Source organism: Drosophila rhopaloa, unplaced genomic scaffold (assembly GCF_018152115.1).
Source record: "Drosophila rhopaloa isolate 14029-0021.01 unplaced genomic scaffold, ASM1815211v1 contig_2, whole genome shotgun sequence".
In the NCBI taxonomy this organism is placed as follows: domain Eukaryota; kingdom Metazoa; phylum Arthropoda; class Insecta; order Diptera; family Drosophilidae; genus Drosophila; species Drosophila rhopaloa.
In genome coordinates, this window is record NW_025335083.1 from 7,758,984 (window position 1) to 7,774,213 (window position 15,230).

Consider the following 15,230-nt stretch of genomic DNA (forward strand, 5'->3'; position numbering starts at 1 on the left):
TTTAATTGTTGTACTTTTTTTAACTTCAAGGCTTTTCCCTTTTTTTCTCATAATATTCCTACGTACATTAGGAAAATCGGTATGTGGGACCCCTACAGACCTTATGGGATTAATTTTTGTATATTTGAGTTTCTAAAATATTAAGTTTTTGAGTTAATCATAACAAGTTATGTGAGGTGAGAAGTGAGTAAGTGATACAATAAAAACCTAAAAAGAGTAATTATTTCGTTCTTTGACAATATTTATAAAAATGCATACGTTTTATCATTGATTGTGCTGCTCCTGACCTAGATAATACATTTTTTATATACACATAAAAAAACAGCAGAAGTAAACATCAGGTGTAAGCCCATACCGAGTGTCTGTGTTTTTTTTGTTGACTTGCGTAAATAATGAAGGAATATTTGGAAACGAGCCAGCTGCAACACTAAATTATTCAAAAGCTATTTCGATCAAAAATCGATAAGAACAAAAATATTGAACATCAGTTTTATGAAAGATCCAGATATTCCCCTAAAAAACAAATTGCCACCACTATACGACTTTGCTTTGGATATAATAACAAATTGATTTGTCAATGTTTATTGTATATCGATACAGTTTTTGAAGCTTAATCGATTTTTCGTTTAAAAATAACCGGGTATTTTGTCCACAGACTCGATTTTTTTAATGAGGTAGCTATCGATTAACAGTAATGGTGTCCTTCGTTGTATTCGGTCCGTATTTCGACTTACAAACAGCTGTTTTTTGTTTTGTTTTGAGGCCCCGCTTCAAGCTCTTTTTTTTGACCCAAAGTATATTTATTTATTTTCGTTTCATTTTTAACAATTGCTTGCTCTCCGAGTCAAAATCGAAGGAATGAACAGTCTCGATTCATGGAGTGACACAGGCTGGTTCAAGTCTTCTCCGTTAAGAATAGGAGACTTAAGGCAGTGTGAAAACCACATACCAGCCACACATAAATCGATGTATTTGTGTAAGCAGACTTTTTGATTGTGAGAATACCCTAAATGTTTTCTGCAAATGTAGTTAATATCGATTATCATTAATCATTAGTTATCGTATTTTTTTCATCTCTATAATCAATTTTCGAGCTGCTGGACTGGATATTTGTGTGAATAAAAATAGTGTGGTGTATTGAGTAATTGTAAAAAAGCTTTAAAAAAGCAAGCACCAGCAAAACATTCAATATAATGCAAAAAAGGTAGATTAATTATGCTCAAGAACAGATTGGTCAAAGTTGGTTTTTTCTTATGTACATATATATATGTATGTGTTGGAACAGACACGACACTAAGTAAAGTTAACAAATAATGGACGGTACATTACGTACAAAAGTTTTCGTGTACATTAGTACATATATGAATTGTGAAATGTGTACATACGTTGGAGAAGACAATAGTTATTACAACTGCGTTTTTATGTAACTCCAAAGTGGCTATTGAAAAAAAGGTCTTTAGATTATACATACACAACTGGAATTTCGTTGAGGGCAAAAAAGAAGTGTCATCAGTCTTGTACTTACAATTTAATATTTGATTGGATAAAAATTACATTTTTCTACTACACTGTTTAAAAACCCTTTTTTATATAGTTAATGCAAAAAAATAAAATTACCTACATATGTGAGCTCTTCCTTACTCATCATAATTTGTACATACATACGTACATTTATACATACCGATGTATGTTTATGTTTGCCCTTTCTTGTTTCAAAAAATTAGGTGAAAACACTTGCCCTTATCTTGAGTAAACATACTGCGTATATAACATTACGACTTGGTAAAATTCCTTTCAACGAGGAGAAATTTTTAGTGAGTTAAGATAGTGCAACGCAGTTTCCTTCCAACTATCTCTTTGTGTGCTGTCCCATGTGTGCATTTGGCAATTCAGGTTACTTAAAATGGAATAATATGTTATCCAATTGGCAAACCCAATATTGGCAATAAATCTTTATAAGAATAATAAAGTTCATTCAAATTTCCTATAAGAACTGTTTGGCGAATGTAGTTTTAATTTTTAAAAACTTAAGTTCAATTGATTTATTTGGAAAGCAAATTTGGCCTATTAATACCAATATATGTATTTTTCATGGTTATTCATTTGTTTGACAACGGAAAAAATACCTAGCAACCCAACCTTGTCATCTTAACTGGATAGAATTGTTATTTCAGAACAGAACAATAGATTTCGTTTTCTTTTTTGCATATGTAATAGAATGGTATATAATAATTAAATAATCATATTTTTCTTATCTTTTAACAGATTTGGTTAAGGAGCATAAATCAAATTTCGATTCGCGGTAAGTGGAACAAAAATGTTTTAAATTTAAAACATAACGTGATCGCTCGGATTAATCAACAACAAAAGCCAAGGGAGCTGACTTTACAGAATTCGTTTATTGAAAATAACTTAACAGAAGTATAAAAATTGAAAAAACAAGTTCAGATAAAATAAAAAATTATATTAAATTAAGCTGCCCCGGTTTAATCATTACTTTTACATGCTGTAATGAGCTGTCGTATGACTAAAAAATAAACTAATGCATCACGATGAGTTGAACACGTTTGTGGGACTATGAATATTAAACAGTTACAGCATTATTACAATATTACTAAGTTGTATAGATGTTTGTTCCCCAAGTACTATACGCAGCAAGAGTTTACAAATCATGGCTCAAATAATAGTCGTTTACAGGATTTCAGCAGCTTACTTTTCATTTTATTAGATTTACTAAAGATAATTACCATTACAACATAATTTTTTTTTTAATGAGTTGAGTCTCTTAACATTGAAAATAGATGTCAATAAAATTTAAAACAACTCCTGATATGTATGTATGATTATTATGGCATTGAAGTCATGAATGCCCATATAATTTATTATGCGCAGAAAATATTTTTCTTTTGTCCTGTGATTATCAATATATTTGGTTATTTTATTTTAAAACCATTAGCGGCACCACTGCGCGTTTGTTGCTTTATGCTTTAGTTGTCAATATATTAAATGTATAATAGTTACAGCTTTAAAGTCAATATTCAAAATTTTGTTGTTTTACATTACAGATGGGCGATGTCGACCCCGAGACGCTGTTGGAATGGTTGTCCATGGGACAAGGAGATGAGCGGGATATGCAACTGATTGCGCTGGAGCAGCTATGTATGCTGCTTCTGATGTCTGATAATGTCGATCGTTGCTTTGAGAGGTATTTTAAAATGACACTTGAAGTAAATTTCCCTTTTGATCTCTTATTTACTTCTCCCTACTTAAGTTGTCCGCCTCGAACATTTTTGCCGGCGCTGTGCAAGATATTCTTGGATGAACACGCACCTGAAAATGTACTCGAGGTCACCGCGCGAGCCATCACTTATTACCTGGATGTTTCGGCGGAGTGCACCAGGCGCATCGTTTCGATTGATGGAGCTATCAAAGCCATATGCAATCATCTCGTGGTTGCGGATTTGTCATCGCGGACATCTCGCGATCTGGCCGAGCAGTGTATCAAAGTGCTCGAGCTGATTTGCACCCGAGAAGCGGGAGCCGTCTTTGAGGGAGGTGGCCTCAACTGTGTCCTGTCCTTTATTCGGGACTGCGGCTCGCAGGTTCACAAGGACACCCTACATTCGGCCATGTCCGTTGTTTCAAGGCTCTGCACCAAGGTGGAGCCTAACACTCCCTGCATTCAGAATTGCGTCGAGAGTCTGAGTACTCTGCTGCAACATGAGGATGCTATGGTATCCGATGGCGCTTTGAAGTGCTTTGCCTCCGTGGCAGACCGGTTCACACGAAAGTGGGTAGACCCAGCCCCACTGGCTGAGTATGGCTTGACCACTGAGTTGTTAAAGCGCCTCAAAAGCGTCGGTGGAAACACACACTCTTCGCTTTCTGCGGCCGGAGCTCAGCCAACAAGCTCTAGCCTACCCGTTGCAACCACAAACTCGGATGCAGTCAACGAAAACGTAGCGGGAAATGCAACCATTTCCAACAGCACCAAGGTAAAGTCATCAGATGCGGCCGCCTCCCCACAGTCGATATCGACTACAATTTCCTTGCTGTCCACACTTTGCCGCGGATCTCCTTCCATCACCCATGACATTCTGCGATCCCAGTTGGCTGACGCCCTTGAAAGAGCCTTGCAGGGCGATGAGCGATGCGTGCTGGACTGCATGCGATTCGCTGATCTCTTGCTGTTACTTTTGTTCGAGGGTCGCCAGGCCTTGAACCGAGGAAGTAACAACCCCAATCAGGGGCAATTGGCGCCAAGACCCAGGCGCAATAACACCAACACCGATCGTACGCATCGCCAGCTTATCGATTGCATAAGATCCAAGGACTCTGAGGCCCTTCGCGAGGCCATCGAATCTGGCGGCATAGACGTCAACTGTATGGATGATGTGGGTCAAACCCTCCTTAATTGGGCTTCAGCATTTGGCACATTAGAAATGGTAGAATATTTATGTGAAAAGGGAGCCGATGTCAACAAGGGCCAAAGAAGTTCTTCCCTTCACTACGCCGCTTGCTTTGGCCGCCCGGCCATTGCAAAAATTCTGCTTAAATTCGGAGCCTATCCGGATTTGCGCGATGAAGATGGAAAAACACCACTTGATAAAGCACGCGAAAGATTGGATGATGGACATCGGGAAGTGGCGGCCATTTTGCAGTCACCGGGGGAGTGGATGTCTCCTGATCACTCGCTCCTGAACAAGGATGGGAAAAAGTACACCCTAATGGAGCCCCGGGGTGATCCTGAGATGGCGCCCATTTATCTAAAAGTACTGCTGCCCATATTCTGTCGGACCTTCTTGGGATCCATGCTGGGCAGTGTAAGGCGGGCCAGTTTGGCCTTGATAAAGAAGATTGTACAATATGCGTATCCAACGGTGCTCCAAAGTCTCAGCGAAACCAGTTTTAGCGAAGATGAGCCTTCAACATCGGGCCAAAATGGTGGAAACCTACTAATCGAGGTGGTCGCTAGTGTCCTAGACAACGAGGTAAAAATAAACAAGAAAGGAAAGCTAACTTCGGGCGGAGCCGAAGTTGATATACCCTTGCAGAATATTATGTACATTATATTCTCCAAAATTATTCATATGATGCATTCTTAATACTCATAAAAAATCCCAACTTCCTAACTTTACAAACACCAAAGTTATGGCATTTTCGATCAATCAGTTATATGGCGGCTATAGGTTATAGTCGGCCGATCCTTATGACATTTGGTAGGTCGGATTGATTGGCCAAATATAAAACCCATAGAAAATCCCAGCTTCCTAACTCTACAAACACCAAAGTTATGGCATTTCCGATCAATCAGTTATATGGCAGCTATAGGATATAGTCGTCCGATCCTTATGAAATTTGGTAGGTCGGATTAATTGGTCAAATATATAACCCATAGAAAATCCCAACTTCCTAACTTAACAAACAGCAGAGTTATGGCATTTCCGATCAATCAGTTATATGGCAGCTATAGGATATAGTCGGCCGATCCCGGCCGTTCCGACTTATATACTGCGTGCAAAGGAAAGAAGGGTGTGTGCAAAGTTTCAATTCGATATCTTTAAAACTGAGAGACTAGTTCGCGTAGAAACAGACAGACGGACAGACAGACGGACAGACGGACATGGCTATATCAACTCAGGAGGTGATCCTGATCAAGAATATATATACTTTATAGGGTCGGAGATGTCTCCTTCACTGCGTTGCACACTTTTGACCAAAATTATAATACCCTCTGCAAGGGTATAAAAATGTTATACATTTAATCTAAAAAATAGTTTCATAAAAAGACTTGAAGTTTGTTCTAAAAAATAAGTTTGCAGTTACAGTTTTACTAACGCTTAAAAATTATTTCAGGATGATGACGATGGTCACTTAATTGTTTTAAACATTATTGAGGAAATTATGTGTAAGACACAAGAGGAATTTCTTGATCACTTTGCAAGACTAGGAGTGTTTGCAAAGGTTCAAAACTTGATGGACAATGATGCAGAAGAATTGTATGTGCAATTATCAGGAAACCCGGAAGAATCAGCTTCAGTGCAAAGATCTTCGACCAGTGTTGTAGTCTCTCCAAGATCAACCTCAGGTTAGTTTCATTTTTGTGTTCAAATAACACATGTTCTTATCCAATGAATTTTCAAAATCTAATTTAGATGATCCTATGGAGGACGCCAAAGAAATATTGCAAGGAAAGCCTTATCATTGGCGGGAGTGGAGCATTTGCAGGGGACGAGATTGTCTGTACGTCTGGTCTGATTCTGTGGCACTAGAGCTTTCCAATGGCTCCAACGGATGGTTCCGTTTTATTATCGATGGCAAACTAGCAACGATGTACTCCAGTGGAAGCCCAGAAAACGGAAACGATAGTTCTGGTAATTATTATTTTGCCTTCGACACATAAAGACTCTTTTCTTCTTCTTCATAGTAGGCTAAGGGTTTTTAAACTGACTAATTTCATTCACTTGCACACTCACTTTAAGCCTAAAATGAAGTTGAGAAAACAGGCCCAACGAGCTTGATAAGCCGAAGAATTAATACACTTGTAGTCATACAGAAAATTCTTCTTATCGATCAGCCAATCAGGTTTAAGAGTTTTAAAATGAATTACACAGCAAATTTTGGTGCTGACACCTTTTATCTTAAGGATTTGGTCATCCGATTTTTATAAAAATGAAAGTATTTTTCCGAAAGAAAAATAAAAAAATTAGTTTAAAGAAAAACAGCGAGAAATTCGAAAATAAACTTCGCTGCTTGTAACTAGTAAACCAATCTAATCGTAGTTAACCTTTTCCCATTTAAAGTAATAAAATAAAAACAATACCATTAAAACTAAAGCTAAAACATAACTAAATTTAAATAATTTATGTTGTTTTTTTCAGAAAATCGCGGAGAGTTTCTTGAGAAACTAATGCGTGCACGTTCCTGCGTGATTCCAGGAGTTGTGTCACAGCCCATTCTGCCCATTGCGAGTGCTCTTCGATTGGTTGTTGGAAACTGGGTCCTGCAGTCGCATAAAACAAATCAACTTCAAATTCAGAACACAGAAGGCCATCAAGTAACCGTGTTACAGGATGATTTACCTGGCTTTATTTTCGAAAGCAACAGAGGAACGAAGCATACCTTCACGGCAGAAACTGTCTTAGGTCCCGACTTTGCATCCGGTTGGTCAACGGCTAAAAAGAAGCGCAACAAGTCTAAAACAGAAGGACAAAAGTTCCAAGTTCGAAATTTGTCCCGTGAAATTTACAACAAATACTTTAAATCTGCCCAAACAATTCCTCGAGGAGCCGTAGCAATACTTACGGACATAGTAAAACAAATTGAGGTATCATTTGAAGAGCAGCACATGGCACCAAATGGAAACTGGGAAGCCACATTATCAGACGCCCTAATGAAGCTGTCTCAGCTGATTCACGAAGACGGTGTCGTGAGCGCCTATGAAATGCACTCGTCGGGGCTGGTACAAGCATTAGTGGCCGTTTTGTCGGTGAATCATTGGGAAAATAATTCACCTCGCTGCAAGCGGAACAAAATGCAAAAACAACGAGTTTCTGTATTCAAGAAATGCATACTGGAGGATAACGTTGAATCTGCAACAAATAAGCCGAGAACTAAGAGTACTGCAAGTATTTTAATTCAGAAGCTTGTATCTGTTCTGGAAAGCACTGAGAAGCTACCAGTATACTTGTATGACACTCCATGCACTGGTTACAGCTTGCAAATTCTGCAGAAACGACTTCGCTTCCGATTGGAGCGAGCAGAATGCGAGAGCACTTTATTCGACCGATCTGGTCGAACTTTGAAAATGGAACCCTTGGCAACAATTGGACAACTATCCAAGTATCTACTGAAAATGGTTGCCAAGCAATGGTACGACCTCGACCGGTCCACATATTTTTATCTGAAAAAAATACGGGAACATAGGACCGGGACTGTGTTTACGCACTCGTTTGATTTCGACGAAGAAGGTTTGTTATTCTACATTGGCTCTAATGCGAAGACTTGCGATTGGGTCAACCCGGCGCAATACGGACTTGTGCAAGTGACAAGTTCGGAGGGGAAGACCTTGCCGTATGGAAAACTGGAGGATATTCTATCACGCGACAGCATCTCTCTCAATTGTCACACTAAGGACAACAAGAAGGCCTGGTTCGCAATCGACTTGGGGGTGTATATAATACCCACTGCGTACACGCTGCGTCATGCTCGCGGATATGGAAGGTCGGCTTTGCGGAACTGGATTCTACAAGGATCAAAGGATGGGTTGAGTTGGACAACCCTTAGCTCACATGTGGATGATAAAAGCCTTGTCGAGCCCGGAAGCACAGCTACTTGGCCCATAACCTGTGCAGCTGACGACTCCCTGAGATATCGCCACATTAGAATCCAGCAAAATGGACGCAATGCCTCTGGCCAGACCCATTATTTGAGCTTGAGTGGATTCGAGATCTATGGTCGCGTCGTGGGAGTTGCCGATGATATTGGAAAGAATGTTAAGGAAGCTGAGGCAAAAATAAGACGTGAGAGGCGACAGATTAGAGCTCAGCTCAAGCATATGACCACCGGTGCTCGAGTAATTCGAGGTGTTGACTGGCGGTGGGAGGATCAGGATGGATGTGCCGAGGGCACAATTACCGGAGAAATTCACAACGGCTGGATCGATGTGAAGTGGGACCATGGCGTACGCAACTCATATCGCATGGGAGCCGAAGGAAAGTACGATTTAAAGTTGGCTGATTGCGAATATCTTTCCGTGTTCGAAGGGAACCAGTCGATGGTTACCGTGAATACAGCTGCAAAGTCAAATGATAAATCAAGCACGCTCACCTCACGCAAATCGAGTTCGACTCCATCCCTGCCCGAAGCCACTGAAAAGAATCAAAACCCCGAAGGTGCGTCCAATCAAACCGTTTCGGCTGATAACTTGGCCTGGAAGCAGGCCGTAGAGACAATTGCAGAGAACGTATTTGCTTCGGCAAAGACACAGATTATCTCAAACCAACTTGCTATGAATACGTCTTCCTCTCGGGAAGTTCGAGCCAAGCACAAGGAGTCGGGCTCCAACCAAATGCATAAGGATAATATTAGTGGACCGTCGCCATTGAGCAGAGAGCTGGAGCACATATCGGACCTGTCAGCCATCAACAACTCCATGCCGGCAATTAACTCAAACATTGTATCCGATCTAGCTACTATTTCGGAGAACTTATCCCTAGCTGAATTATCCAAAGAAAATATATGCAGCGTCCTTTCGCCTTCATATAAGCCCGCAGAGGGTGTTACTGCGAGTCAAAGTTCAAGCCTTCCTGATGTACAGAGTTCGTCTCCGCGAGAGAGTGATATGAAAAACATATCCAACATTGAAGAGAATAATAAGATGAACGCAAACAATTCGGTGAATAAGATATCTAAGGACCTGCTGGTGAATCTCCGAACATCGAATATTGCGGGTTGTCAACCGGTCACACAACTTTCTACCGAAGCCCTTGAAATGATCGACAAAATGCGTGATGGCGTAGATATGATACGGAATAACTCAAATAATATTCTATCGACAGACACTTTCCCAATGCCCTGCACAAATATGGGTGTCGGTATTAAAAAGACCCCCAAAGCTCAGGCGCTTATAAACCCCGAAAATTCGAATCAAAAACCAATTATAGTTGCAACGGAAGAATTTCCCAGCAAGAGTTCAAAAAAACCCAGTGTAACCTTGAAACCAGCCCAGCAACCAAATGCCGTTCTATCTATCGTGGACATCAAGGATCCGCAAATTTCCTCCGAAAGCGTTTCGGTTCCCAGCCAGATGAGTATAAGTGTTCCCAATCTGACCACAACTTCAGCTTCGGAGGTTCCTTCAACGTCAGAGGTGGCTACCCACACAGGTCTGCTGGAGACTTTTGCTGCAATTGCTCGTCGTCGTACCTCCCAGGGTACTAATATACAGGATAATCAGATTATGAATGCGGACGTGAATGTGAACGAGCACGGTGACCAGAACGCATCAGGCTCATTCCTCGGCCACTCGGTAACCAGTTTAGTTAAGCTGGCATTGTCAAGCAATTTCCATTCTGGACTGCTCAGCACTGCCCAAAGTTATCCAAGCTTATCATCGAATAATAGTGAAAATATAGCTCCATCGAACCCGTCAAATACATCGACTGGGCAGCAATCGGCATCCACCATAAATCATACACTAACAATGAGTCTTACATCCACATCGAGCGACAGCGAACAAGTATCCTTGGAAGACTTTTTGGAGAGTTGCAGAGCACCGGCTTTGCTAGGAGACTTGGACGATGAGGACGACATGGATGAGGACAATGATGAAGAGGAAAACGAAGACGAATACGAAGAGGTTGGAAACACTCTTCTCCAAGTGATGGTTTCCCGGAACTTGCTTACTTTTATGGATGATGAGGCTTTGGAGAACAGGTTGGTGGGTGTAACCAAGCGCAAGTCCTGGGACGACGAATTCGTCCTGAAAAGACAGTTCTCCGCGTTGATACCTGCATTCGACCCGCGACCGGGTCGTACAAATGTCAATCAAACTTCTGATTTGGAAATTTCCCCCATTGGCGTTGATTTACCTAAGCCCCAGCAGAGCGGGCAGGAGACCATTGAACAGCCCATGCTGGGGCTAAAATTACGTGGTCCGGGAATCGGTGGAATTCCCGAGGTAGAAATTGACTTGAACAATACAGATTGGACCATATTCAGAGCCGTACAGGAATTGCTGCAGTGCAGTCAGTTGAACAAGCTAGACAAGTTCCGAAAAATATGGGAGCCCACATACACTATTGTGTACCGGGAGGTGCCGCCCGAGGCGCAGGAAAGCACTTGCTTGGAGTCGGAGGAATTTCCGCAAACGCCGGATGTGTCATCAAAGAGTGGTGCGTCAACATTGTCCCCCAACTCCCCAATGCACATCGGATTTAATGTAACCGATAATAACCTGTGCTCTGTGGATGATGTACTTGAGCTTCTCACTCAAATTAATGGTCTCAATCAATCCGAAATCGATTCGGACGTCAAGGAACTTGGTGTTTCAGTGCTGTCCGAAGACCTCTTTATCAGCAAGAAAATAACGAACAAACTGCAACAGCAAATCCAGGATCCACTGGTGCTCTCAAGCAACGCTTTGCCCAATTGGTGCGAAAACCTGAACCAATCTTGCCCGTTCTTGTTCCCATTCGAGACCAGGCAGTTGTACTTTAACTGCACATCGTTTGGAGCCTCTCGCAGCATAGTATGCCTTCAATCGCAGCGAGATGTGACTGTAGAAAGGCAAAGGATTCCCATCATGAGTCCGCGGCGAGATGATCATGAATTCCGCATTGGGCGTCTTAAGCATGAGCGCGTTAAAGTGCCTCGAAACGAGAATTTGCTTAAGTGGGCAATGCAGGTTATGAAGACCCACTGTAATCGAAAGTCCGTGTTGGAGGTGGAGTTTTTGGATGAGGAAGGAACTGGGTTGGGCCCCACTCTCGAGTTCTACGCCTTAGTGGCTGCAGAAATTCAACGCTCCGATCTCTGTATGTGGCTCTGTGACGACGATTTGGGAGAGGACGCCGAAAAGTCATCGGACAATACTGAAGGCAATGCAAAACCAGTTGGGTATTACGTAAATCGCAGGGAGCACGGAATATTCCCAGCCCCTCTTCCGCAGAATAGCGAAATCTGTGAGAGAGTTCTACAATACTTCTGGTTTTTCGGCGTTTTTGTGGCAAAAGTATTGCAGGATATGCGTTTGGTGGATATACCTTTATCAACATCATTTCTTCAATTGCTTTGTCACAACAAAGTGCTATCACGTAATCTCCAAAAAGTTATTTCGGATAGACGAAATGGCGATCTCTCAGTCGTGTCGGAAGAATCAGACATAGTAGAAACCTGCACTAAGCTATTACGAACTGATTGTAATAAATCAAATGCATTCGGAGGAATTCTGTCTTTGGAAAACTTGAAAGAAATAGATCCAACTCGTTATCAATTCCTACAAGAAATGCAAAACCTTCTAATGAGAAAGCAGTCAATTGAGTTTGACGACACTATTAGCGCGGAGAAGAAAGAAGAACTAATCAACGAGCTTAAGCTGCACACCCAAAATGGATTGGAAGTGTCCCTCGAGGACTTGGCCCTTACGTTCACGTATCTACCGAGTTCCTCGATCTATGGATACACCCAGGCCGAATTGCTGCCGAACGGATCGTCTGTGAATGTCACCATCAACAACCTGGAAGCATATTGTGAACTGCTTATGAACTTCATCCTCCAGGACGGAATCGCTCTACAAATGAAAGCTTTCAGTGATGGGTTCAACGAAGTGTTCCCCCTAAAAAAGTTGGCAGCCTTTACTCCCTCAGAGGCGAGAATGATGATTTGTGGAGAGCAGTTCCCCCATTGGAGCCGAGAAGACATTATTTCATATACTGAACCAAAACTTGGCTACAACAAAGACAGGTATGTGTAAGAATATAAAGCTTCCAAATCCATTTATCTATTTGATAAGTGTTGATTTGGGATCATTCAAGATGGTTTTTTATTTTAATATATTAAAATTAACTATACAAATCTTTTTTCAGTCCTGGGTTCCAACGCTTTGTTAACGTTTTGTTAAGCATGTCGGGAGACGAAAGGAAAGCTTTTCTCCAATTCACAACTGGTTGCAGTAGCCTGCCTCCGGGAGGACTTGCAAACTTACATCCCCGACTGACAGTTGTGCGAAAGGTAGATGCTGGCGTAGGAAGCTATCCATCCGTGAACACATGCGTTCACTACTTAAAGCTTCCAGACTACCCAACTGAGGAGATCATGAAGGAGCGCTTGTTAACAGCAACTAAAGAAAAGGGGTTTCATTTAAATTAAACAATTTATTGTACTCGATATGCAAGTTAATAAAATTTGAGCCTTTTGTTATTTAAAGCGTACTTGTTGTATAACATAATAAGCGATACTGTAAATATTTAAGCTGTTTAAACCCAATCTTTATAAATAAGTTTAGATTTATTGAATAGGTTACTTACACCTAAAGTCCCGGCCTATTGTTTCAAAATGTAATTAAGCCAGTAAAATGGTAACTACCGAAAACAATTATTTTTATTTGAAATACATTTTTTCTAAGATCAAGGATTAGGATGGATAAATTTTTATCGGGCTCAGAAGTGTCAAGTCTAATAAATTTAATGAAATTTATTAAAAATGATTTGTCGTTTTGAAAATTCTGATCTCAACCATTATACATATAACCAATATAAATATTTTTTTTAAAAGCGCATAAATAACACTATATCCTATAACTTCTAAAGAGATAGTACGATTTGGAAAGTTTTGGAGTGTCAATATATATGACCGAATAAGTTTTTTAGTGCGATTTTAATATACTAGGTCCTTAAAACCCAGAATCTTTATGCTAAATCCCAAATCTCAAGCTCTTGCAGTTTTTGGAGATCTCGACGTTCATACGGACGGACATGGCTTAATCGCCTCGGCTATTGATCAATATTGTTCAATAATATACATTTTGTATACGGTTGGAAACGATTCCTCTACCTGTTATGCATGCATTCCAACGAATTAAGTATACCCTTTTACTTTACGAGTAACGGTACAAAAATACGGAAGGACATCGGAATGGTGACTTTTCCCTTATAACTATAATATAACAATCGCTTAATAGGAAATTGCATTTTTTTGAATAGGTATTTGGTTTAAAATAAATACAATTTTAAAGACTATTATAATTTTGAAGACAGAAGAACCACATAATTTTAGTTACTGGCTGACTGATCAAATTGTAACTGCAAACAAGTCAGATGCAAAACATTCTTTGCCAAAAATCGTCAAATTAACCTTTATGGGATGCAATTTAGTAAGACATATAGTATTAGTATAAGTATAAAGTATTTCTAAAAAGTCACTGGGTGTCATTAAAAGGAATGATTCGGGGCTATTAATATTAAAGTTCCAAGAATGTCAACAACTCCTTTTTGGTATGTATATTGCAGGCTTCTGGGCGAATTACGTTTTCTTTAATTTAAAACTCTCTTGTATGTCGCATTAGGAACACTCGACCTTTTCGTTTTTTTTAACGGTATTTCGCTATTGTTTTTTTCCTGAAAGCGGGTTTATCCGAGATTTATAAATTACGGAGTCAAGTGTCAGTCAGCTGCGTTTGCGTACAAGCAAATCGTAATCTCACAGTATGAATGAATATTTATATAAATGTCTTGGGCATCACTCAATCAAAAAAAAAACAACCGTGAATTCTTCAACCAAATGAATACTTTTAATGATTTCCTACCTTAAATAAGTTCATCCAATTATTTTTAATTTTCCATTTCGATCTGATTTCAAAAGTTCAGTCGAAATTGGGTGCCCGCAATAAGTACTTACATATTTAACCGTGGCATTGTCGAAAGAAAAGCTTTTCCGCTTATTTCAAAAAGGGGCGAGATACAAATAAGTATTTTTTAAACAAATATGCTTAAAAAACGTTATTTCTGAACGGATTTAGTCTTATTTTCAACTTCATAAGACAAAGTAAAATATTTTTGAAATACGTTTAGAATCGTTTCATCATAAAACATCTTTAGAACGCATTATCCAGATACCTATCTATTAATGTTCAAAAATAGTTGATCTGATATCATTCCACAATAATGTATAGCGAATAAAAACGATGTCTAAGAAAGTTGACGGGAACGGCTTTGAAGCATACATTAATTTAAATTGAAAAACACTGTTTTTTCCAATTAAAAACGCCCAAATGGGAGAAAAATAAATATCACATATTTATCAAGCTCAGGATTAGTATAGTTTAATTGAATCCAAAACCGCTTTTGCTTTTTGTCCATTTTAGTCTACTATTAGAATATATTTTCTAATCTTGGCACACATTTAACTAGATTTTACAAATACATTTTTGTTATTCATTGAAATATATATTTGTTAGAATTTTTTTTGATTTGTAATTTAAATTTTGGAAAAAAAATGCAATATTTTGTTCTTTTAAAATGTTCCTTGGTAAGTAAAGTGCCCTTTTAGGATAAGTCACTAAACCAAAAATAAGGTGCACCTTTGAAAAGTTTTAAGCAGTTAGTGAACTACCCTCTTAACGTTTTCATTCATTTTATTAAGCACACATGGCACACAGTAAAAACATGGGAAATAAGCTGTAAAATCTTTTCGCTCTCTGTGAAATTTGTAAACATTCCGAGAGATTTTTT

At 39.6% G+C, this 15,230-nt stretch overlaps 1 protein-coding gene across 1 annotated transcript; it reads left to right on the plus strand.

Moving 5' to 3' along the window:
• The first annotated feature begins 1,069 nt into the window (after positions 1 to 1,069).
• Positions 1,070 to 13,095, plus strand: LOC108053246 (E3 ubiquitin-protein ligase Ufd4). The gene is made up of 8 exons (XM_017135848.2): positions 1,070 to 1,204; positions 2,266 to 2,302; positions 3,066 to 3,205; positions 3,272 to 4,991; positions 5,857 to 6,088; positions 6,156 to 6,374; positions 6,882 to 12,465; positions 12,588 to 13,095. Exons 3-8 carry the CDS (start codon positions 3,066 to 3,068, stop codon positions 12,868 to 12,870), a joined length of 8,178 nt encoding a protein of 2,725 aa, XP_016991337.2. The 5' UTR covers positions 1,070 to 1,204; positions 2,266 to 2,302; the 3' UTR covers positions 12,871 to 13,095.
• The last annotated feature ends 2,135 nt before the right edge of the window (positions 13,096 to 15,230 follow it).

What these genes read in the sequence shown, in the direction of transcription:
- LOC108053246 (XM_017135848.2), top strand. Translation starts at nt 3,066, where the DNA reads ATGGGCGATGTCGACCCCGAGACGCTGTTGGAATGGTTGTCCATGGGA. An exon ending in GTCGATCGTTGCTTTGAGAG is followed by an intron (nt 3,206 to 3,271) that starts GTATTTTAAAAT and finishes TCCCTACTTAAG; the next exon opens with TTGTCCGCCTCGAACATTTT. An exon ending in CTAGTGTCCTAGACAACGAG is followed by an intron (nt 4,992 to 5,856) that starts GTAAAAATAAAC and finishes AAATTATTTCAG; the next exon opens with GATGATGACGATGGTCACTT.